The sequence below is a fragment of the Esox lucius genome, chromosome 11 (assembly GCF_011004845.1).
Source record: "Esox lucius isolate fEsoLuc1 chromosome 11, fEsoLuc1.pri, whole genome shotgun sequence".
Classification (NCBI taxonomy): domain Eukaryota; kingdom Metazoa; phylum Chordata; class Actinopteri; order Esociformes; family Esocidae; genus Esox; species Esox lucius.
In genome coordinates, this window is record NC_047579.1 from 47,456,661 (window position 1) to 47,483,568 (window position 26,908).

The 26,908-nt window shown below is 42.5% G+C and overlaps 1 protein-coding gene across 5 annotated transcripts in view; it reads right to left on the reverse strand.

The window, feature by feature from the left end:
* col5a3a (collagen, type V, alpha 3a) overlaps positions 1 to 21,222 on the reverse strand; it is a 69,177-nt gene extending 47,955 nt beyond the window's left edge. For 4 of the 5 annotated variants that reach the window (XM_029123297.2, XM_034295291.1, XM_029123295.2 and 1 more), the window contains exons 1-4: positions 20,951 to 21,222; positions 5,457 to 5,624; positions 4,969 to 5,182; positions 3,542 to 3,704 (exon numbers count right to left, since the gene is read on the reverse strand). In XM_029123297.2, coding sequence (XP_028979130.2) covers positions 3,542 to 3,704; positions 4,969 to 5,182; positions 5,457 to 5,624; positions 20,951 to 21,032 — 627 coding nt within the window. In that variant the 5' untranslated portion in view covers positions 21,033 to 21,222. Of the gene's footprint in view, positions 1 to 3,541; positions 3,705 to 4,968; positions 5,183 to 5,456; positions 5,625 to 19,884; positions 20,093 to 20,950 lie in introns of those variants that run through there. The other variant, XM_034295292.1, reaches the window with a different exon arrangement.
* Between the last annotated feature and the right edge of the window lie 5,686 nt (positions 21,223 to 26,908).

Below are 26,908 nucleotides of genomic sequence, written 5' to 3' on the forward strand. Positions count from 1 at the left end.
AGCTCCACTTGACTTAAACAGGGCTAGACCAGCTCCACTTGAATAAAACAGGACTAGACCAGCTCTGCTTGACTAAAACAGGGCTAGACCAGCTCCACTTGAATAAAACAGGGCTAGACCAGCTCCACTTGAATAAAACAGGACTAGACCAGCTCCACTTGACTAAAACAGGACTAGACCAGCTCCACTTGAATAAAACAGGACTAGACCAGCTCCACTTGAATAAAACAGGACTAGACCAGCTCCACTTGACTAAAACAGGATTAGACCAGCTCCACTTGACTAAAACAGGTGCCCGGACTTGCACTGTTTTGGGAGTTAGCCTCAATTAAGGCTGCATAACAAAGCCAGCCATCAAGCCAGGCAGAAATTATGAAAGGCACTTTTACACTTCATTAGCACTGTCTGGAACTGGTTTGAACTCTGAGTCATCAAACACTCCTAGGAAGCACTGTTATACAAACAGTCTGTATCTGTCTGGTGTAATAGGAGTCCACTGGTCCCAACAAGAACATCAACGACTCACACTACCCTAAATGAAAAAAGACCACTCTGATAAATCTACTAATCAGTGAGCCTTAGCTCCTTACTTGCCTGCAGAGAAACGGATGTCAAAACATCTGAATACAATCAGACATGAATCATTAGAAAGGAATAAATGTGTCTACACCAGGCAGACCTTGACTAATTAAAGCAGACTCTCCAATCTCTTTCCTTGGTCATATCAAACAGCCCTTAAGACACGCTTGTGAACATCACAACTTAGCTTCAAGAAACACCAAAACTCAAAAGGTTTTCTAAATTAGCTCATTGTTTATAAAAACAATATAATGAGTTATAGAGACAGATGCTGTCCACAAATGTTAACTGGGCTGAATCCTATCTGGGCATTTGGCATGAACAAAACACACCAGCAGCCCACAGAGGGCATAGACAATACATTCAGACTTGTGGTAAGCTAAATGTTTGTTTTAGTGTATTTGTGTGTGTGTGTGTGAGTGACTGTGCATTCTTGTGTCCATGACTCCATGGTTGTGGGTGTGTGAACAACACTCCAGCGTTCTCCAGTTCTTTAGATGGTCATTTGAAGGCAATCTGGAAGCAATAGAAGCACCAGGGGCTGACCACGTCCCCAAACCCCCACACTGTTCTCCCACGCTGGGGGGACTGGGCCGGAACACTGGCCCCATGAATTCCCGACGGAACAGAAAAGCTTGAGAACAGAATGGCCTGAGAACCGGGCCACACTCTAACCTCTCCTGCGGTACCGGGCTCACCCAGCCCAGCTGACACAGCCCTGTCCCAATCACGGAAAGTATGAGCTGACCACTTGACACGTCAGGCTATTAGGAGACACCAGACGGGAAACATAATTGACGGGTATTAGTGTATGTGTCAGAGGGACGGGCGTTCCAGGAAGTAGACAAGGGATGTTTTCATGGACAGGGTTGGGGCGAGGATTGATCTTTATGGTTGTCGACTGGGGGATCACTGTTTATGCCAGGGAAGTGGAGGGGGGAGAAATTCTTAGCTGAATTGGGGCGCTGTGCTAATACGGACCCTATAAAATGAGAACAGTGTTATGGGGGAAGACTGGTGAATGATCTCTCAATGAGAGATAGTGACATTATGGTGATGTGTACTGTGGGAGTGAGTGGGAAGGACAACTGAAGCACAGTTAGTTTGTGGGCGGGCTGAGAGAGGGAAGGTTATAGTGTGGGCGTGGCACGAGGGACATGCTTTGTTACTGTCTATTGGGAAGACGTCTCGTTCTGAGGACTGAAGTGTGTGTCCATTAACCGTTTTGGAGACCTAGAAATAACCTTCCTCTGCCCTCTCTGGGATGTCTCCAGTATCCAGAGGTGAGGCGGACGGAGGGGGTCACAAGGTCGGGATGTTACCTTTAGGCATTGAGAAATGGGAGGGGGCCCGCTCGGTGCACTATGACCCCTCTCCAATCCTCCCCCACTCCGTGTCTCTCGCTCTCCACCTTGCCCGACCCAGGGCCTGGGGACCTGAGGAGCGATGGGCTTTCTGCTCTGCTCTCTGCCTGCTGCAGGCTAGTGATTTAAAGTGGAGCAGCACAGGAATGACAATGGACAAAGGCTTGCCTTCTACCCTGGGAGAGACATTGAGAATGACTTATGGAACAGGGTCAGGGAAATGAAAATCAAATGATATGAGCTTTACTTGGAAAGCATCGTCTTTGTGTGTGATATGAATGCACATTGCACACACAAACAGACACACACACGTGCACACACACAAACGCACGCACCAGTGCTGTATTTTAATTGAACCGTCCAATGTTCTGCAGATTGGGGAATACAGATTTCTAGTGTCTAAAGGCTCCTAAAGTTTGTTAATTCCTATTTAAAATGAACAACTCGGTTTGAACTTTTCATGCTTGTGTGAAATGGACTAATATGAACATATGTCACCAGTAGTATTATTTTACAACCCATTAGTCACTGTTCAGTGTGCTCAGTAATGCACAGGTTCTGTACCAACACTGAGTTCACCAAACATTTTCACCAAGCTCAATCAACCCCAGCTGTCATTCAACATGTGACCTCTGCCCTTCCAGTGACTCTGGGATAATGACAAGGACAGGAGCCCTGATGTGTGTCGCCGTGGGGATGAACACTGACCACTGGGAAATTCCTTTTCCAACAGGATCAATTAGGAAGCCAAGACAACCCTGCCATTCACCATCACACATCTCTGGAACATCGACAACATACAGAGATGTCTGCTCAAATATCAGCACCTCCAACAACCACACAAACTCACTGACACAAACACACATTTTGGGTGTCATATCCAGACATTTGATTATAGTGAAACTGATGAAGCCAGAGCAGGGCAGGTCTGAACAACACCTGACCCAACCCCACCTCTGTTTCTCAGCTAACCTCAGACATCCATCCCCTCCCCACTGCTTCCATTTGAATCCAGCCCCAGCCCTTCAGGACCGTTCACCACATTTATTCTGCACAGCCCAATACATACAGCTCTGGTTGGCATGTTTTAAACTCAAAAGGCAGTTTGTGATGGAATGGGTCATGGACTTTATTGGCCAGATGGAAATAAGGTCACGAGCAGAGAAAGTGATCCCAGTTAAAATGTAGTTATTGGGATCCTGTGGTCCTGACAGGAGATTCAACTAACACAGGCAATGCACGAATCTAGTGAAACTATCTACTGGTCTAACACACATATTTGATCAATGAATGTTAGATTGAATTACTGGTCCTTTTTATCTTGTCCTTTGTGGAGTATTTAAAAGTGATTTAGATTCAAACCACACCTCACATTACTTGCTACAAGTAGAATTTATAATAGGCATATTGCATTTACATGCCCCGAATCCAGTGAAAACAAGTCCCAACAAATAATGTTGATTTTCCTCAGATCCACTGACAGAATTAACCGGTTAGCTTTCTGATAGTGAATGCATTCATCCCAAAGCTTGCACACCGCCATAACACTACGGCGCACCCAACACTGACCCCCTCTCCCTTCTGCCCTGGAGTCCTACCTCAAACATCTCCTCGTCCAGTAGTCTCGTCCCAAACACTGTCACTCCATCAGTACTGACCACAGGGCTGTCCCCTCGCAGTAACTCCAGAGTGCTGACCTTCTCACAGTCTAGGTAGAGGGTGACTGACTGGCCCTCTACACTGTAGGCTATCCTGTGCCACCTGGGGAGAAGGAGTTAGAACCATGTTAGCCGTACTGGTGTCTTCATTGTGCGGACAACGTGGCCCTGGGAAAAGTATCAGCTGGAACTACTATGTTGAGCCATTTTAATTCACCCGTAGAGACTGATAAACCAAACTTAATAGAAGGCTCATTTCAACACACACTGCTTTTATTAGTTTTTTGTTGTGTTTTACATTTGCCAGAATGTCTTGTCTGCTTAGACTGCTGCCCCCGAGACCCGGCCCCGGATAAGCGGAAGATGATGTCTTGTCTGTCCTTGTGTCAGCGTTTTGTGATTTGTTACGTTCTATGTTTTGGACCCCAGAAAGAGTAGCTGCTGCTGTGGTGAGAGCTAATGGGGATCTAATGTGGATCTAATGGGAATCTAATGTGGATCTAATGGGGATCTAATGGGGATCTAATGTGGATCTAATGAGGATCTAATGGGAATCTAATGGGGATCTAATGGGGATCTAATTGGGATCTAATGAGGATCTAATGGGAATCTAATGGGGATCGAATGGGGATCTAATGGGGATCCTCCTGAAAAAACATGTAACCGAATCACCATGCATGAAGGTTATTGGGGTTTGGGCCATAGGAAGATGTCTGTATTCACGGCCTTGGGCTGATGAAGTGTAAGTGAACAGCTCGGTAAGTGGGGGAGTTCTGGGGGGCGTCAGGGCCCAGGGCAGGTAGCTATTGATGTGCGCTGCCCAGCGCTGGAGGTCAAAGAGAGCTGGAAGCTGGGACTTCACCGTGACTTTACAATCAAATGGATTAAATCGATCAAATGCATTGGAACCGCAAATATTCGTCAAGGTCAACCATCGATTGTGTTTGGTAGGTATCTGGTTCACCTAGTTTCAACACATTGAGGTTTGGCTGAACACGGTAAAGTGAGGTCACATTTGGAAGGAACTACATTCTTTGAGGTCATTTCGGGTCACATGAGTACGTGACGAGAGGCTTGGTGATACCAATAGCCAACAAAATTACATGACGCGGATTCATTAGGTAAACAGACATATTGATCAGCTTGCTTTGAATACCATGAAGACAGAACTGTCAAACAAATACATTTTATCCCCACTCAACTCTCACTGTGCGACAAACGTCATCAGTATGTGCACCATACATGTCCGTACAGCCCCACCTGGGCCCAATAGGTCAACTGATGAGTATGAATCGGGCTACAGGATTACATTTTTTTAATGAAAGTTCCTCTCAAGAGCCGTGACATTGGTCAGGACTAGTACCCACTTTCCATCAGCTAGGTTGATCTTCTTGAAGATGGGGTAGAGCTCCGGTGGGGGCTGTCCCTGTTGGTCCTCATACAGGAAGACAGGCGAGCGGCCCATCTCCAGACCCAGCTGCTGAACACCCTCTTCATCATATACAGACAGCAGGAAGAACTGGGCGCCCTTCTTGGCCCTCACCGTGGCCATCAGGGAGAAATCCACAGGGAAGGACGAGTCTGGGGAGGATGAACAATAGCTGCTGATGATAATGCAGTTGGTCATACAGACAGTCAGTCAGTCAGTCAGTCTACAGTCAGTCTATCAGAGTCAGTCATACAGTCAGTCTGTCATACAGTTAGTCATACAGTCAGTCATGCAGTCAGTCTGTCATACAGTCAGTCTGTCATACAGTTAGTCAAAGAGTCAGTCTGTCATACAGTTACTCATACAGTCAGTCATACAGTCAGTCAGTCATACAGTCAGTCTGTCATAGAATCATAGTCAGTGTACCTGGAAAGAGTTGTTTGGTGGGTACACTGAGTTGGATCTTCTTTTCTATCCTGTAGGCCATGTCTGTCTCCTGCATGTCCATCCTGCTGAAACAAAGGCCAGCCTCCATTGACACACCCTCCAAACGGTCTGAGAGCTTCAGCACCCGCAGCACATCGATATGTTCGGCTAAACACAAAAGATGGGAGACAAATTAATCAAGGTAAAACTATGACCTCCCTAGAAATGACAGTCTCTGTAAAATTTGAGATTATATAAAAAAAAACGCATTTGTGCATTCTAAAAGGCAAATGCCCTTTATGTTTGATTGGTGTTTTAAAATGTGCTCATCAAGCAAATGTATACCTGGTCTATATGACATAGGAAAAACTGGGAACTGAAATACCTTTCAGAGAGGGAGAACAATGTGCAGTACATTCTTACCAACTCCAGATACAGTCTCATACATTTCAATGTTTTCATACACTACACTACTCAAATACCAAACTACAGTACATTGAATCTTACTTGATACCTATTCTATGTGAAAAACAATCTAACCTTCCAAAGGTACACCACACCACAGATTTGTCTGAACATGTACTGCTATTGGCCTGAAATCTTTGAGATCCTCTAGGACTTCCAAGAGACATCAAACGTTCTAATAGACCCAGTCCAGATACTTATCATTAAATGAGTTTCAGAACAACTGAGGAGCTAGAAAATGACTCAACAGTAGAGTCACTCACAGTCGGTTCATTCTTATGTTTTCCAAAAGAAATGGAGCTTCTCTAGAAAAGTACAACTCAGTGAATTCTTCTAGAAAGAATTTGATATATTCTGACCAACCGTATTTAATTTCCTTTACTGTTCCCTGTACATTTGTTTTTTCTGTCACAAATGTCTGTTTCCTTATTGTTGGTGGTAGTTTTTTTTGTATTCTCATTGAAAATTTTAAAACAAATCTCATGATTCCATCTGTGATTCAGTTTGGTGTATTTCATGTATTGACACTTATTACTAAAATAATAACTAGCAAATATATGTGATCAGCACCCACGTTTCTGTTCAGACGTCCGAGGGAAGAAAATAAACCACCACTTTACCGCTTTAGCTTTTTAACCACATTTCACAGCCGCTGTTTTTTGTTGTTTTCAACCAGTACGTGATGTTTGCCAGTCTGGCTACACTAAGTGCTGGCAGACTGTGTTCTGTGCAGTAGACAGTACAGCAAGTTGGGAGTAGCTGGTGGGAACCTGTATTCCTTCCAACCAGTACAGTCACCGATGTGAAATGTGGATGTCTGGCCGCACTCTGTGGTGGCATCCTGTGTTCTGTAGCAGAGAGTGCAGCCAGATTGGAGGAGCTCTCCGCCTGCGTCTGCTGCCTTTCAGTCCTTCTGCTGAGAGTACGAGGAGTCAGACGCAGACCCACTCAGTGCTGAAAGCAGTCCCGCAGGTGGCCTTCTGTTCCGGGCCTATTATTATGGGATTCCGCCGTGGCCCCGCCCACTATGTAATCCCACTGTAGGCCACGCTACACAGTGGGACACACCTGACAGCTGACACCTGGCTGCCTCTAACCAACATCACACAGCAACACGCTCGCTCGCCACCCTCTCTCTAATTCACAAAGCCTCACTCAAAGTTACAATTCACCGCTGACCACTGAGCACATGTGTACCAGTAAAGACCATGCCGGTGTAACTCCTACTGAGGTAAGACCTCCCACTTCAGCCCATTTGCCGCTCTATGGTCATTACAACATGCCTGTAGTTTAGTTCCAGTTAGCTGGTAAGCTCTTGTGTGGCCATTCTGATTTTGTCTGTGTATATTGTGTTTCCCTGAGAATGAGCCTGGTCACAGCTGTCTACAGTAAGGCAATCAGCAGCTGCTCCATGAGAGGCTGTTAAAGGACAAAGCAACACATAGGGTACACACAACAAACATGCACAAAGACACACACAAACACAAACACACACACGCATGCACAGGGCGCACTTAGCATTCCAGCCATTTCAAATTAAGATCCTACATCGAAACGGCTCTCTCTAGCTCTCCCTCCCATACTTTCACCACGGCACATCATACTTTCTCCTTGTTTTCCGTCTGTTCATTAAACATGTGAGTAGTTTAACTAGTTCCCACTCGAGCCGGATGCAGAAAAACACCCGTTAGCTTTTATGGAATTATTTATTTGCATAGCAGAGTCTTTTCCTTCCCAGCGGCTCAGATCTCACCCACAGAGAACCCAAAGCAAGGCAACATGGCTTCACTGTAAATAGGTTAAGCTGTTAATTGAAGACAGGCTGAGTCTGAAACACATTGGAAAACATCAGGCACTTATTTTAAGGTGCTTAAGACAGAGGAGCTTAAATTCTACTTTGACATGGGAGTCATAAACAATCCCTGTGGATGATATAATTACAGGAGTTGCTGCTTGCTCATAACAAACACAACTGTCAGAGCTTATGCACAAAGTGACAGCCTAGCAGCCTTTTATCATGATAATGCCCAGTCCCACACACAGACATTTATGACGTCTTTTCAAATTCACTCTAATTGCCCCGCCGTGAACCTAGAAGTAAATGTCACTGAATAATTTATCAGGTCAAGCTGATGACAGGAAGAAAGAGTGAGAGAAGGAAATAATACATACACAGACAGAGAGTGAGAAAGAGAGAGGAAGAGAGAGGAAGAGAGAGAAAAGGAGATAATACATACACACTGACAGAGAGTGAGAGAAAGAGAGATAGAAGGAGATAATACATACACACTGACAGAGAGCGAGAAAAGACAGAGGAAGACAGAGGAAGAGAGAGGAAGAGAGATAGAAGGAGATAATACATACACACTGACAGAGTGAGAGAAAGAGAGATAGCAGGAGATAATACATACACACTGACAGAGTGAGAGAAAGAGAGATAGAAGCAGATAATACATACACACTGACAGAGGAAGAGAGAGGAAGAGAGATAGAAGGAGATAATACATACACACTGACAGAGTGAGAGAAAGAGAGATAGAAGGAGATTATACATACACACTGACAGAGTGAGAGAAAGAGAGATAGAAGCAGATAATACATACACACTGACAGAGTGAGAGAAAGAGAGATAGAAGGAGATAATACATACACACTGACAGAGTGAGAGAAAGAGAGATAGAAGGAGATAATACATACACACTGACAGAGAGCGAGAAAAGACAGAGGAAGACAGAGGAAGAGAGAGGAAGAGAGATAGAAGGAGATAATACATACACACTGACAGAGTGAGAGAAAGAGAGATAGAAGGAGATAATACATACACACTGACAGAGTGAGAGAAAGAGAGATAGAAGAAGATAATACATACACACTGACAGAGTGAGAGAAAGACAGAGGAAGACAGAGGAAGAGAGAGGAAGAGAGATAGAAGGAGATAATACATACACCCTGACAGAGAGCGAGAAAGAGAAAGAGATAGATAGAGAGAGAGAGAGAGAGAGAGAGTGTGTGAAGGCAATAATACACATAGACAGAGAGTGAGAAAGGTCATGATACAAAGATGTTTGGAGCGGCCAGAACAGCATTTTAATCTGTAGCAGCATGGATGTAATTAGCCCTGTAGATTGTTGTCATAAAGACAGGCTCAGAACACCTGACAATTGAACTCAAAACAAAACTAACTCAAAACACCTGACAACTGGACTCAAAACAACACTAATTCACGCACAACACCTGACAATTGAATTCAAAACAACAGTAACTTAATCATTTAGAACACCTGACAAGTATTCAAAACAACACTAATTCACTCAGACCCCCTGACAAATGGATTCAAAACAACACAGACTCACACAAAGCTCCAGGCAACTGGACTCAAATCACACTAACTCACTCAAAACTCCTGACAACTGGACTCAAACGACACTAACTCACTCAAAATACCTGACAACTGGACACAAAACAACACCGACTTAGAACACCTGAAACAACTATGCCATTTCCAAGGTTGTCTAGTCCAAATTCTTTAAACCCCAAGGCTCATTACTTGAAAAGTTGTCTAATTGGATATGATCAAATACTAAAATAGGAGTTCCCATTCAAGTCAGTGATTCTATTCATTCTACTAATATGTGTCTAGTCCCATCAGACCTGTGGACTATAGATAAATAACTTTGAGGAACTGGCCCCTGGGCTCTATTTTCCAAACATCCAATGAATTAACATGCCCCATCACAGCAGAAGAACTACACAAAAACTTGATTACCAAAGAACCATTAACTATGAAAAAACTACACAACAACTTGATTACCAAAGAACCATTAACTATGAAAAAACTACTCAACAACTTGATTACCAAAGAACCATTAACTATGAAAAATGATAAAAGTGAAGAGCAGTGATTTGTAGTACACTGTCTATTTGAACATGGTATTCAAAACGACAAAGAAACATACAAAATACTAAAATACATTGTAAAAAAACATTGAGAATTTCTTACTAATTTTTCTAAGAGTTGAGTGGACTTCAAAAGAATAAAAAAGTTTGCTATGGTGTGAACATGACTTCACTTAACAATGAGCTGACTTTGAAAAGCTTGTTGAGGAAATTAAAAAGATTCTGTTTGCCTTTGGGAGGAAAACTGTCAATTTCTACAGCTGTATTATACGTCCAAATATAAAGAAACTCTACTACAACTGACTACCTCCAAGGCACAGGTCGACATAGATGCATATTTTTTGAAATTCTGCTTAACCTCAGTTGTTGCTCAGGACACACAGTTTCAATTCATGAATTTGGACGATGCTAATAATGCTAATTCCAGGATGGGACACAAGTGAATAATGGCTTGTAATAATGACCCTATGGGCCTTCAGAAACAACTATGAATATGAATCTAGGTCAAACCAAACCTTTAACATTGTACATTGAATCCAGATTTTGGTTTGGTGCACCATACCCTAAACACCCATAATCATGACATTATCACGACTTACCTACAAAGAGCCTTTTATCTCACCTTTGAGCAGTCCGAACACGCAATGCCATGGGCCAGGTCAATGGGAGAGATCAACAAGAGCAGGAGAAATTCCACCTCTCAAATAATTAAGCCTCACCATGACATGCCAGACACACATACACATGATTTAAATTCCCAAACGAATGTCACATTCAAACAGGATTCAAACACTACATTGTTCACGTGCTTCAATACTCAACGTTACAAATAGCACCTTCTTCTGATATGCAGCAGTACTTTGTTAGCCGCTTTTTTCTTATGTGTCAGCCTGCAATCTCGAGGCCATGTACAGGCAGTGCACATGGCCTTGGCTCCAGGCATCACCAGCACCAACCCAAGCCTGCCCAAATGCCCATAATGTGCAGGTCGAATGACCAGTGCAGTTCAAGAATGAGCTCCTCCCGAAAGCCTCCGCACAACAGCAATATCTGGTCTGTTTCGTAAAGCGCAGAACAAATCATCACATACACAGAAATAAACAAACACATATTTTTGGCTTTACTATCCTTGAGGGGACAAAATTGATTATTCCAACTGTTTACTTGTTTTACCCCAAGTGTAACTTTTAGACTAAACAATAGCCCTGAGCCAAAATGTAATTTCTTTCCCCAAAGGTCAAATGTTGGTCCTCAAGGGTTTCGAAAAAAATAAAAGACATACAGCACAACAAAAAAGTTGAAAAGGAAAGTTTTGAGTGAGGAACAGAAGCGTTCAATTTGCAGTGGTCTCTTAATTTTAACCCTTCTGTTCCTCACTCCAAACCTTCCTTTTCGACTTTTTGGAAAGGAAAGAAAAAGGTGCAGTGGTCTCTTCATTTTTCCGGAGCTGTACATGAAGAGGAAGAAGATAGATACTCCATTACACGACTGTTTCACAAAGGCAAAAAACTCCTGGCCAAAGTCAACACCAGAAACATTCTCAAATTAAGTTTTCTAATTAATATAAAACATTCAACTATTCTGGGCTTCAGCACAAATCAAATCAAAACAAATGCTCCAACGAGACAAGGATCAAGGGAGCCAATAGGGAACACCCAGAGAACAGATACTGTTGGAGAAGTATTGTTTTAGGAACAGGAGGGATTGAGATTAATCAGTGATAGGAGAAAAAAGGGCTAAACCCTTCAAACCAGCACAAAAAGACAGGCAAATCAAACACACCAGTGAGACAGATGGAACCATACTCCCTCACCCTCCAACTTCACTCCCCACCGTCCCTCCCTCCCTCCCTCACTTACTCAACTCCACCCTCCCTGACTCTCCCTGGTCCCTCCCTCCTCTGGTTCTTTTCACAGCACAGAAGCAGCAGTAGAACCATGGGGGAATTCAACAGGCTTGGGATGCATTCATTCCCTCTCCTCCCCTCTGTCCCCTTCTCCTCCCCTCTGTCCCCTTCTCCTCCCCTCTGTCGCCTTCTCCTCCCCTCTGTCACCTTCTCCTCCCCTCTGTCCCCTTCTCCTCCCCTCTGTCCCCTTCTCCTCCCCTCTGTCCCCTTCTCCTCTCCCTGTTCCCTTCTCCTCCCCTCTGTTCCCTTCCCTGAAGCCACGCCCCTCTCTGGGCGACATCACCTACTGGCATGATGTCGGCTCTAACTGACTAGTCATTTCACACGGGCCACACCGTCCCCTATTCAATGTGCCATTGTCAGTCCACCAGTGATGCTTCCTCTGCAAGCAGCACCTGTCAGCAAGTCACGTGACCGCTGCGGTTCAATCTCCTCACCTAAACTCACCTGCAGTCATCCAGTGTGTGTCTTCTTAGATCCTCCCTAGCACCTCACACGCCTGAGTCAGCCCCCCCCCCCCCCCCCCCCCCCACACACACACACAGAAACACACACGTCAGGATCTGGAGTGATGTGAATGATATGTCTAATTACAACCCATAATGATCCAATTCTCTCTCACGGTCCCCTCTTGTCACACTCCAGCACCAGTGGAATGACCAGCACATAGACACAGCACCGTACTGTACGTGACGTCTGGGTCTTCTTTCCTCCATCCCTCCCAAACCCTACGCCGCTCTGCTCCACCCCTGCTTTTGCTAAACAAGGCCGTGGTGCCGCAGTCAGAGACTGTCATAAAGCCCAGTCCACCCTGTGGGTCTTCTCTCTCTATGGCCACAAGACAGTTGGCCTGTGCGTCAGCCCTGTCCCCTCTTCTGCACCTCTTCTGGCTGACAGAGAGCCCAGACCTCCGTGGGCCAGCACAGGGCTCTCTCTGTCCACTCCAGGGCTCAGTGGGCCAATCACAGGGCTCTCTCTGTCCACTCCAGAGCTCAGCGGGCCAATCACAGGGCTCTCTCTGTCCACTCCAGGGCTCAGTGGGCCAATCACAGGGCTCTCTCTGTCCACTCCAGAGCTCAGCGGGCCAATCACAGGGCTCTCTCTGTCCACTCCAGGGCTCAGTGGGCCAATCACAGGGCTCTCTATGTCCACTCCAGGGCTCAGTGGGCCAATCACAGGGCTCTCTATGTCCACTCCAGGGCTCAGTGGGCCAGCACAGGGCTCTCTTTGTCCACTCCAGAGCCCATGGGCCAATCACAGGGCTCTCTCTGTCCACTCCAGAGCCCATGGGCCAATCACAGTGCTCTGTCTGTCCACTCTTGATATCAAACAGCAGTAGTGGGATTCTACTGAACATCCTTAGCCTGCCGGCATGGACATTGGTCACTATCTGGGCTCAAACAAAGATGCCCACTGTTGGTTCTCTCTCTTGAACAGCTTCTTCGAATAGCTTCCTAGATAGTTAAACTCTCCCTTTATCCCTCCCCTTCTTTTCTCTCTCTCTCCCCCTCTGTGCATTCAGCGTAGCACCACCCCTATCATGCAAGGATGTCCTGTACATTGGATAATCACGGTCTGTATTGATGCACTTCTCTGAAGACATTCCCTTTCCTCAGATATGAGCCCCACACCCTCTCCGCTCCAGAAAACAGGCAACAATACCAACATGATTGAAACATAAATTCGCTCCTCAACGGGGTAATTCCCTATCTGTGCATCAGGGCCAACAAACGGGTCTGTTTTCAATATGGTCACACCGCACCCTGTGCTGTTTGAGTTGAATTTTGGTGCTGTGTGGGATGATTGGAGATATGCATCAGGTCAGAGTTCAAATACTTTGAGGACTGGATTGGCCTGTCAGAAGTGCAGGGCGTGCACACTTAGGCTCTCCCACTGATTTCATTGTATTTGAAAGGAAATATACTAGATATAATATTGCACTAGTGTCTAGTAGTGGTGGTAGTAGACATACTAGTGCACAGCACACCTTAAGCCTGTCTCAGGAGTCATCTATGGTGTGTCGAAATAAAATGGATAGGAGGTCTAGAATTAAACAATAAAGCAGAAGAGGGTGTGGTATCTGGCCATTGTACAGTACCACGACTATGAGCTCATCTTATATTAGAAATGTGCCACAAAGCCATGAGATGCCTAATTGCTGAAATGAACCGATTCCAACAGTTGAAGGACTTGTGACCTGTGGTATACACTCTTATATAACACAACAACCACCAGGTTTATAATAGGCTAGTCCTGTAATGAACATGAGATCGGTTTTCAAAAGGTTTGAATTTAAATTCACCGCATTTAAAAATGTAAATAGACTGTCTGCTATAACTTAATATTTGAATACATCCCCCAAACCATATGCCCCTTATCTCTGCCGTGTAGGTTAAATCTTTTAAAAAAATCAAATGCAGACTTTTGAAACTTTCCAAACACTTGGTATGTCATTTAAACATGCAGGGTTTGTCTACGTAAGGAAAGATACAAGGTAAATATGTTCCAGCGATTTGTTTGTCAAACTAACAGTCAATTCTTGGTCAAACAATAAACAGACATAATTCAGAGAAAGGCCTTTATAATAATTCAATCTTTTCCTCAGTGATGTTGTTGATTATTTGCAGTATCGAGGGTGAAGAAAGACACGGTCAGCAGAAGTGACTACAACAGCACAGACATCTCAGAGTCCCCAAAAGGGGCTTGACTTAACTAAATTACCCTGAGGTTGACTTCTGACCTTTGTAGGTCATGGGTCACAGTGGTATGGACAGTAGAGGTGCTGAGGCGTGAGGAGCGGGAACAAAAGAACTGAGACACACCCAGAAACATGCTACCACACAGCCCAATGACAACATTCACCACCACGCTATCGCACAGCCTCACGACAACATTCACCTACATGCTACCGCACAGCCTCACGACAACATTCACCTACATGCTACCGCACAGCCTCACGACAACATTCATCAACATGCTACCGCACAGCTTCACGACAACATTCATCAACATGCTACTACACAACCTCATCAACATTAACTCATACTCTAAATGCAGACATTCAGCACTTACATAGACCTAAAGCAGAACACACACAGCCAAATGAAAAAGGAACAATAGAGAACAATAGAGAACAAATAGACATACTCAGCGTATACACAAAAATATGTACAAACAAATAAAATTACAAGAACACAATCCAAGTCCTAAAATAATGCCAGTACAGTAACAATGTGATTTTTTCCACCTCTTTGTCTGTCTACTTGTCTCACTTTCTGTCTGTCTGTCTGTCTGTCTGTCTGTCAAACATGCTTGCGACTTAACTCCCTGCCAAACAGGGAGCGATAGATAACTGAGACAGGAACGACCAACATCAAATGAACAAGGTTTGTAAAGGTTTACATGGAAAGACAGCGGAATGTGTTGAGTTGGCAGAATGGGAGACACATCACGTTGATTGGGCTGGGACTAACACTGGTCTCCTCTGAGTTATCTCTATTCAAATTGGTTGTTGTGAGGATTTTCAGCCTGCTGCTACTGTGCAACTACTACACCATGCAACTACTATTCCACGCTCTCCTTATAAAACTATACCAACCAGTCCTTATAACATTATACCACGCTCTCCTTATAAAACTATAACAACCAGTCCTCATAACATTATACCAAACTTTCCTTATGACATTATACCAACCTTTCCTTATAACATTATAGCATGCTCTCCTTATAACATTCTAACAAACCTTCCTTATAACATTATACCACGCTCTCCTTGTAACATTATACCAACCTGTCCTTATAACATTATACCACGCTCTCCTTGTAACATTATACCAACCTGTCCTTATAACATTATACCACGCTCTCCTTATAACATTATACCAACCTGTCCTTATAACATTATACCACGCTCTCCTTATAACATTATACCAACCTGTCCTTATAACATTATACCACGCTCTCCTTATAACATTATACCAACCTGTCCTTATAACATTATACCACGCTCTCCTTATAACATTATACCAACCTGTCCTTATAACATTATACCACGCTCTCCTTATAACATTATACCAACCTGTCCTTATAACATTATACCACGCTCTCCTTATAACATTATACCAACCTTTCCTTATAGCATTATACCAAACTTTCCTTATAACATTTTACCAACCTTTCCTTATAACATTATACCACTTTCTCCTAATAACATTAAACCAAACTTTCCTTATAACATTATACCAACCTTTCCTTATAACATTATAGCACGTTCTCCTTATAACATTCTACCAAACCTTCCTTATAACATTATACCAACCTTTCCTTAAAACATTATACCACACTCTCCTTATAACATTATACCAAACTTTCCTTATAACATTATACCACCCTTTCCTTATAACATTATGCCCTATTCTCCTTATTACATTTTACCAACCTTTCCTTATAACATTATACCACGTTCTCCTTATAACATTAAACCAAACATTCCTTATAACATTATACCTTTCCTTATAACATTTTAGCAAGCTCTCTATATAACATTCTACCAAATCTTCCTTATAACACTAAACCAGCCTGTCCATATATTATTAAACCAAACTTTCTAATAATTTCATACTAACCCCTTCTTATAACATAACAACCTCTCTTATGACATTATACCAACCTATCCTTAAAACACTATACCAGCATCTCCTTATGACATTATACCAACCTCTCCTTATGACATTTTACCAACCTATCCTTAAAATATTATACCAACCTATCCTTAAAACATTATACCAACCTCTCCTTATGACATTTTACCAACCTATCCTTAAAACATTGTACCAACCTCTCCTTATGACATTTTACCAACCTATCCTTAAAACATTATACCAACCTATCCTCAAAACATTATACCAACCTCTCCTTATGACATTATACCAACCTATCCTTAAAACATTATACCAACCTCTCCTTAAAACATTATACCAACCTCTCCTTATGACATTATACCAACCTATCCTTAAAACATTATACCAACCTCTCCTTATGACATTATACCAACCTATCCTTAAAACATTATACCAACCTATCCTTAAAACATTATACCAACCTCTCCTTATGACATTATACCAACCTATCCTTAAAACATTATACCAACCTCTCCTTATGACATTATAACAACCTATCCTTAAAACATTATACCAACATCTCCTTATGACATTATAACAATCTATCCTTAAAACATTATACCAACCTCTCCTTATGTACTTATACCAACCTATCCTTAAAACATTATACCAACCTCTCCTTATTATATTTTATGAGCCTCCTTCACAGTCTGTTCTTCTGTCTGTTGAATTTCTTGTTTTTCCAAAGCGGACTGGATGTGGGCCACATTGCTTTGAACCTTGTTTACTACCAGGTGTCTTTGTTTACAATAATTCACACTGACTAGTTTGAAGATGCCATTTTATCTAAGTGAAAACTGCACTAGCAAAGACTTCAGTATAATTTGACTTTTCTGTTTTTTAAAGAGACAGTTCAATACCTAGACAATTTGGAAGTTGACAAGAAGTTGACAAAAAGAGTTAGGAATTGAGCAAACTTTATATTGTAGACACACTGCCAAAACACTGGACTATCCCAATAAATGTAGTCTGCAGATGGGCTTTGGTCAGGATTCCCTGGGTGGTTAACAAGTGCTGTATGACTCTGATAATTACATTTCAACTGATAATAACAGTGACATTTTCTTGGGTCCAGAAGGAGGCCTGAAGATCTATATGAGAGACAGGGGGAAAGCAGAATGCTGAGTGTATTGTTGTGTTCAGAGGGCCTCAATCCCCATTCTTCAACGAAACAAATGATTTGTCTAATTCTCTGAAACATGAAGACCCATTTCTAGGCTGGGGGAGGAAGGGCTTGTTCTTGTTCACTTTCTGGAAGCCAGATGTCTACTGTCTAGTATAGTTTGAGAAAGTCACCCTGCGATGTGTGGTATTATTACATATTTTCGATGTCATGGAATTGCTATTTCTAACAGTTTCAAAATGTCAGCCAAGATCCACACCATCCAGCAGGGGAAATGTCTTGTTTCAGGTGGAGACGATGACAAGCACTTCAGTATATTTTCATTTTCAATGTCTTCCATTAAAGTAACATGATTCCCATGACAGCGGGGTGCTGGTAGCACTAACAGCCATAAAAAAAAAAAAATCTCCACTTAACTTCTTTTAAAAATTCTCCTCTTCTGTCATTTGTTTCTATTTTCCCAGTGATCAAAGAGTAACACAGCTTGTTCTCTCCTTTGGGAGTCTGGGTTAGGATTTAGCAATGCAGAAGAATCAAACAGGACTCAGAGAGGGGGCTGCACGGATCAATTCCTCTCCTTCATACTGCCAGTACTGCGACACTGGGGGAGGCAGAGAAGTGGGGGAGGTAGAGTGAGGTAGGGGGAGTGAGGTAGGGAGAGTGAGGTAGAGGGAGTGAGGTAGGGAGAGTGAGGTAGGGGGAGTGAGGTGGGGGGAGGTACAGTGAGGAATGGTGAGGAAGTGGGGGTTAGAGTGAGGTAGGGACGAGGTCAGGAGGTGAGGTTTAAATTTGAGGCGGAGATGCAATAAATGAAATATAACAAACTCCCTATTTCCCACAAAGCCTCTGAAGAGCAAAAGAAAAACAAGATGAGTGTGGAGGAACGGAGGTGTGACAGGTGCAAGAATATCTCTCACTTGTTGTCAAACATCACTACAGAGCACACACACATTCCCCATTCACGCTGCCCACTCCACTCACTATGCAACACTGTCGCTTACTCTGGACTAGCCCTGAAGCACAGCAGCACCATACAACTCCCCACAGTCCCTCTGACTTCCATACCGCCTGTCACAGAACCAGACCTCACCAAACAACGGGCTCACCGCATCTGTGATTTACGGTCGGGAAACGCTCGCTTTCCTCAGGCTTCACCTGATCCAGCTTCACACAGAAAAGGAGCATGAGGACAGAGGGCCCTCAGGGTGTGTTGATGAACCTTTCTGGTGAGCGGAGGGTTAACTCTAGTAACTGTTGAGGCATGTCTCTGTTCTCTAGAGTACACAGCTTCTAGGACGGAGCGCCTGTGAGGAAACAGCCAATCGCTGCAGGCGTAAGTCAGTCAAGACATTGCCAGGGGGCAGGCTGATGTGGATGCTCTTAGCTTGCCTTAACAGCCCCAGTCTGGTAGCGGGCTGACAGACATGTAGATGAAGGGAGACTCAATTCTGATTGTTCTTTTATGTGGCTGATAATATTATATAATGGCTTCGTACCTGTCTTACAGGTCTCATCATATCTTGTTGATGTCTAAAAAACATGAATATTGTAATGGTCTCTCATACTAAAAAAACAAGAAACCAGGCAAGCCTAGTTCAGCCGGCCCGCAATAGAAAACGCTGCCACCTCGAGATTCAAACCCCGGTCACCCGCGTGAAGGGCTGCGTCGTTAAGCACTACACCAGAGAGCTGTACTGTTGCTGAGTGTCAGTAGACTCTTGTCTCTACCCTGAACGAATCCTCTTTTGCCACTGGCCATTTTAATAGTTAATTGGCCATTCGTGAATGACACTGATACAGTTAAACTGACTAACGTTTCTAACTATGTATGGCGTTTGCCACTGGCCGTTTGAACAGCGTATTAGCCAGTAATAAGCTTTACCGGTGTCTACTAACTTACTGGAATAGTCATAAGAATTGAGCAGTTGCTAGCGAGTCTGACAAAGCTATTTCATTTCATGGCATAAGAACATACTTTTCATTCGTGAATGACATTTATACAAATAATCATAAGAATTGAGAAATTTCTAGCGAGACTGAAAATTAACTATTCCATGCCAGAAACAGTCGCAATATAACCATATAAAGTTTCCGGTTTTAGCCAGCGAAGTTTTCGCCAATACAGAAAAATTTGCAAAGCTTACTTCACTTCACGTGCGAGGAGATATGAACTCAGGACCTATAGTTCACAAGCCAATTTCTCTAAACACTACTCTATTTAACGAGGGGCAGGCGGGCTGGCAGGCAGGCAGGCAGGCAATCAGTCAGTCAGTCAGCCAGTAAGTAAGTAAGTAAGTAAGTAAGAGACATTTGCTCTTTTTAGTCCGGCAAAAAGAAGAAAGAGAAAGTGCCACCTACCAACCAGGGTGAGAATGGTGATTCGGTTGCTGGTCTAAACCCAAGTCACAAATATGCACAAAGGTGCATGCTCCATTACAATCTTACCAGACCAAAGACTGTTTTTGATATCAACAACACCCGATAAAGAAAATGTTTTACAAATGATTGTGTTATTAGGAAATAGCCTTAAGAGTGGCCCACATGTTAAACAGTCAACCTAAGCTCCTTTTCGTGACGGCTATGTAAGCACTTCAAACAGCTCCATGACAGGAATTTTAATCTACTCAGGTGGGTCACTGATCAGCCAATCACCTAGTTCTCAAGCCAACGTTAAAGCCGTTTCACAGCAAACCGACACTGGTCACGAGCAAACTCAAACATGACATCAGAGTTCGAAAGGAATGATGCTGCCAACCCCCCCCCCCCAACACACACACACACACACACACACACAGAGGAAGCCCAACATTCAAAATGACGAAGCGCTGTAAAAGAATGTGCAGATTTACAGAAACATTTATATTCAAACACAAAACGATGATAATGTATTATGATTATTATGCAGTGACAGCAATTGGACAAGCTGAAACAACGATCCATCACACAAACCGCAAATGGGCACTGACGCACAAAATGGCTCTACATTATGAGCAATGCTTAATTAATTCCACTATATTTTGCATAAACAATACATCAAGGTACAAAAAACTAAATTATATGTGGCATTATCCTATGCGTTATACCAGCATATTAAAGATTACTTTAGACATAAATCCCGACCCGGAGCAACCCATGGACAAGTTCAAACCAGCATCGCCACTTTTTTGTGAGACCGGACCGAGCCTGTGATAATATCAGAAGGTGAGGTTCGAAAATGGGAATGAATGCACGTCGGAACATAATTTTAACGAATAAAGTTTGTATGAGCTTTTATTTCTGTTAAAATGTTTGCGTGGTACGAGTGCAAGTAAAAAAAACATGAACTTCAGGCAATTATTAACAAAAAATAGGTAGCATAGTAACCTTTCTTTGCCAATCAATTGAATGAAACAATGTAACAGGTGAATTGCGCCTTATACTTTACCAGCTTGGGTCGTTGCTAGGAGCAGCATAATACGAAATAGCGGTATTCTCCTACACGACGCCATCCTCTTTAAACGGTCCATCTTTCAGTGCAGAGACCCCCTTCTCTGCCACAAAACTTTTATAGAAAACGAGATGAGAAGAAGCTAATCAGCCATGCATGAAGGAACAGTGGACACCGGGCTCTGCAGTTTCACTTTCTAAGTTGTAGAAGTTTTTTGAGAATCCTCTCCTCTCTTCACTCTCTGTCCCTCTCATTCAATGTCTCCCCTCTCACTCTCCCTCCTTCTCCTCTCGCTCTCCTCCCTTCTCCTCTTCCCCCTCCTCCCTCCACCCCTCCCTCCCATAGGACCGTGTCTCGCGACTGTAGGGGAAAATTAAGGATGAGAAACAATGCCTCCAGAGGACACTTGTTATAAATATTCTTCTTTCTTCTGGCGCACGCTCGTTTATAAGTCATCTGCTGGTAATTTACTACCTACACTCCTGTTTTACTGGTGATCCGTGATTCTGTCAGACTCAGCCCTTCCACCAGTACGTCTGGTCAATTACACGCCTCATGCTGTAAAATGTAACAAATGTCATCAGTTTGCTCATTCGTCGTGTTCAGCAAACTGCCGGGCAAGTTTCCGTGCATGACTGAAACAAGGTATTTTGATAATGATGGCGATGTATTTTGAAAATTATGTTTTAACGTTCACCCGCAAACGAGACAAGCCAAATGTGATTATATTATGAATTTGATTAATGAATTTGGTTCATAAATTTGATTCATGAATTTGATTCATGAATTTGATTCATGAATTTGATTCATGAATTTGATTCATGAATTTGATTCATAATGTGATGACGTTGTTGAAATTAACGTTCAAAATTGAAATTGCACAACCATAACTGTACCCCACTATATATCCACACATTTTCCTCTTACACAAAATGGTTTGCCTTTTTACAGATTCGATTCTTGGCTGACACAACACAGCCAGAGGACGCATCAGTCCAAGCTTTGAACTTCACAGCAACACCAGAGGAGTGAGCCCGGACACGCCTCCCTGATCAGGAGCAGGTTGTTTACACTAGGGGGAGGTTATCGCCCAACATCCATCACTTATCGTATCTCCAGCGCTCCTTCAAAACAGAAGCCGAATCGTGCTATGACTTGGGGCAATTGGGGCCATCTCAGCAGCTATGAGAGGTGAGAGGTCATGGAGGCTGACTGTACAGAAAAGGCCCTTAACGTTTGATTTCCACAACCCCAATGTAGTAAGGTCAGACGGTTGTTAATGGCGTAGTCCTCTAATTGCGAGTCTAATGAGTTTAGTTTGATTACGTTTGCATCAGACACCTTGATTTATCTGTGGACATTTTCTGATTCCATTAGACAAGGATCTGAAGTCAGTCCCAATGTAAAATGTACCTGCCATCTCTCACGAACATCCTGACAAAAAATGGTAGATGTTCTCCACATTTTCCAAGGAACATGTTTTTACATGGAAAGTGTATTATTTGTCCTCACAGACTGTGTTATGCTAATGTTGACACTGTTGTGAGTCTGTATACAGTGATGCCAAAAGCCCAGAAACCCATTACTTCACATTTCGGTTTAGACATGCAACTCTTCAGATTAATCTTTACAAAGAGCTCATTTAATTGGAGAATTGACAAACCTGACATCATCTCAGGACCAGGACATGACAGGCCCTGGGCCAGGGGGAAAGAAGAGCTCCAGCTCCTCATATTTAAATCCACTGGAATTCACTTTTGAAGAGCTGAGCCAAACCCTGCTTTCTTCTAATACCCAACCAAGAGAAGACAAGCCTGGAACCACAGTGTGAGACTGGGAAATGGGGACATCCATCCAAATTCACAGTCTTGAAGGATGCACCTCATTTCTGTTAGAAATGTACCAGCCATTCCTTTGATGAAATAAAGTGGTGAAAACCTGTTATTAAATCAATCTTTTTTTTTTATGCTAATCTCTTGCAAGCAATGAACAATGGCAAAAGCAAAAGACAAGAGATTCATGCATCAAGGGATTTCAGAGCGGGGACGTGAGATTTTGGAAAAGAAGGCTCGGGAAACACACAGATATCCGGAGAAAGATTAGGCATCATCCTGTAGGCAAACCGGAGACTCCCGGAGACTCACAGGGCTTAGCACCCCTGAGTCAGACACACATTCCAGGCAGGTTTTAGCAGATAGTTACTAAAGAGCACAGTGATTAGTCTGTGCACTGTGAGAAATACTTCCAGAGCCATGCGCTGTCTACTGTGTCCCTTCAGGAAGTACTGTCCCATGTTGCTCCTCACTGCCAGATACCAGAACAGATCTGACTCCCTCTACTTCTATCAGTATTAGTCCAGTTTAACTTTGAGTCCCACAGCCCGCCACACCCCGTTGAACACCAAGCAGCGTAAACCGCGCACCTGTTTGAGACCAGGCGTCTCTTCCGTCCCCTCTCAGCCCGACGTGCTGTCGACCATTAGAGGGAGTTGTCCACATGCAGTTGCATCCCCGTTGTCTTTAATGACACATATGCATGTACTGAAAGCCCTGCTGCACTACATCATTGGGAGACATTTTTGATCTATACGTCTTGGACAAGATGAAGGAGGAAAAATGATCTACGGTCATGGGGATTGCTTAATTATCTGTCACTGTGATGTGGTGAGACTGGCTACCCAGAGTCCTGTGATGTTTTGGCACTGAGAGGAGACTGAGACACTTCAGCATAACATACAACCATTAAAGGGACTTTAAGTCATTAAAATATTATTATTTGATTATTATGATTATTAAATTACAGTAAAGGCTGTATGTACCTAATGTTTAACTTAATAATTATTGAAAAGAACATGACAACATGGAAGAATATTTTCTAACAACAAAAATGAATTAAAGGTATTATTCTCTTCCGAGATAGAATCGCTAATTAGGACAAAAACAAAAAGGTCACCTGCTTCAGAAATCTGTGGAATGGGCTGGTAGAAATATTACCATTCTGAACTTCATCGACAGCACATAATGGGTGCAGGGAATGTCCATTCACAATATAACAATTAGAGTTTCAACCTTGTTTTCAGTTTTTTCTTTACTTTAAAATTGATTACCAACATGATAATTGAAAGAGTGTCATTTAGTCTTCTGATGGGTTAACTAGATGAGCTAAGCTTATGAGGAATTTGGTAGAAGTAATATTCTTCAAGAAGCAGTCAGTGTATATAATTAATTCATGGTCCCAAAGTGATGTAGCATCTATGGATTCCAGCTTTGAGTCATTGACTCCATTCAAACGATAATTAATCAAAATGTGGCAAATAAGTCATTGTAACCCTTTCCCACACCCTAACAGTCTTTACTTTACAGTGGTCCACCAAGACGTCACATTAAAGTGATAGTTCAGGATTTGGACCGAAGCCGTTGCCATTTATCGACTTTCCCAGAAGAGATTGTGGATACCTTTTTTCATAATTATTTTTTAACGGATGTTGCATTTGAGTATTAGCTACATTGCCAACCGGTGTTAGCGCAACCTCTTGGAAGTCTTTGGGAACACTTAGCATGTTAGTTATAGACTATAGAATATATACTCTTCTGGTTTTTGTGCTAATGCTGGTTAGCTATGGCTAGCAAAACAACATCTAACTTTCTACATAAAAGATGAAGCTACCCAAGAATGCCATCTGAAAGTTTATCTAACTAGAAAAATAAACGGCTACATTGCCAAAACCCCGGACTATCCCTTTAAAGCCCATCTGTGTTTTGACACAGTATTTATGGTGAGAGAAAATTCCCACCAGAGATCAAGCTTGGCATGGGATGAATTTATTCAAGACTTCACTGAAAGGAAACCAGAGGAGATCTGTCCCAAATACATACAGAGTGTTTAATGGTATCTAGCTGGCCTCTTTCTCACGTAAATCTGACAATAGTTATTGGGCTTCCTTTGTTGCTGCTGTAACACACAAGATGAATCCCTCTCAATGGAACACTAAATCAGTGGTACTGAACTGCTGCAAATTCTCTGTCTGTCCTTTCGTAATTGCAGATAATAGCAATTTGGTGAAATGTAGTCAGTATATTCATTGTAGATTGACTTTTAAATATGACTTTTAAATATGTATGTTTCTCTTCTCTCCTCTGTATCAGAACATGCCAGGACAGGACAGCCAGCCGTCTGGTTGGACGGAATATGCACAGGAAGTCTCAGACTGAGTAGTTGACTGATTGTCTCTGCTTGCTAGACTCTAAATTTATGCACATTTGAAGGGCAATGAATTTTGAATAATTTGTGACTAGTCTAAAGATAATAATCTGGCATACTGTAACACCCATTACCTTATCAGTACAAGCTGAGATATGCCTATAGGATTGCAAGTTTGCATTTCGTTATATACCTGTGTGAATGTTATTATCGACTCACATTCATGTCCCATTAAAAGAGAATGTGGGGGTTTTCATGATGTGCTGATTGGGGAAGTTCCATGATGATTGTCGTTATTGTGTTTCTTGAGGGGATCTGTATCTGAGTTGCCAGAGATAAGGAACAGTACTTAAAATGAAAATGCGTCTCAGCAAACTCAGAATCAATTCACATGTTCAATTAATCGGGGTGTGCTTTTAGCTATCAATCTCACAATTTATAGCTAAACTATTATTACTTTTGGTTATTCCATCACCAAAAGTAATGAAATGAATTAACAGGTCCAAATTAAGCAATAATGCTAAATATTTGGTTGCATATCCCTTGCATAACTGCCCATAGTCTGTAACCCCCTCACCCCAGCAGACACTGGGTATTATCTCTGCTGATGCATTACCAGGCCTGTACTTCTGCCATCATCAGTTGGTTGTTTCGAGGTCTTTTTGCCTCAAGCCTTATTTTGATCAAATGAAAGACACCTTTAGTTGAAATTAAATCTAGAGATTGACTTGGAAAATAAAGAGTTTTCCACTTTTTGGAACTTGACAGATTTGAAAAATCTGCATTATCTTTCTGTATGATGAAGCAATGACCAATGAGCATTTTCTTGTAGTTCAACAGAAAAACTGTTTCTATACTCTTCAAAATGCATTCTGCAGCTTCCATTAGTACAGTAGTTACATTATCAATGAAGAGATGTGAGCCACTTCCAGTGGTATACACCCGACCATCAGAAGTATATGTTTCCATCAACATCACATCTAATGTTTTCCCTTCCGATGCACCAGGGGGAAACTCTGCTGATTCCTGTTTCATTACTATGTCCCCTGACAAGTCATTTGCAAGTATAGCAGATATCACTAACATTTCATGCCACAGATATTTATGGAATATACATGTATGCCTGACAGATTTTGATAATTTAATTTGGCATGTGATGGCTCAAACAATGAAAGAAAGTTTAGAAGTTGTGAAGAGTTTGACAATTTCACTGAGAATCAACTAATGAGTTTTGATCAGCAAGCCATGTGCATCTATATTGTGGTATTGTGCCTATTGTAGACAATTGTACTTCCTTTTTTGCACATGTGCCAAAACACATGCAATTTGCTTAAATGAACAATAAATCTGATGTGAGCAATAAACAAATTATTCCCATTCGAGAAATGAGCCAAAAACAATTGAGAAAAACTGTAAAGCTAACTAGTGTTTTTCACCTTAGAGAGTAGCCTGAGTAGTTCTGCTGGTGACATCTTCTGCAGATGTTTCGCGGCTGACGTTTTCATACCCACATTCTGGAGAGTTGGATCTGTTGGACATTAGTTCTTTTCCCTTATGATGAGCATTCTTTGGTCGTATTTGGCCACATTTGGCTTACCAAATAAGAGCAAAGAATTATTTCTTATTTGGTTTGTGATTGCTGAGGTTTGTGATTTTGCTTTCTTGATGTTTAATTTCACCTTTTTGGTCTTCATGTTGTTGACAGACACCAATAGCAAAGGCAAATGCCAAGCCAAGAAAAAAAGTTTTCTTATG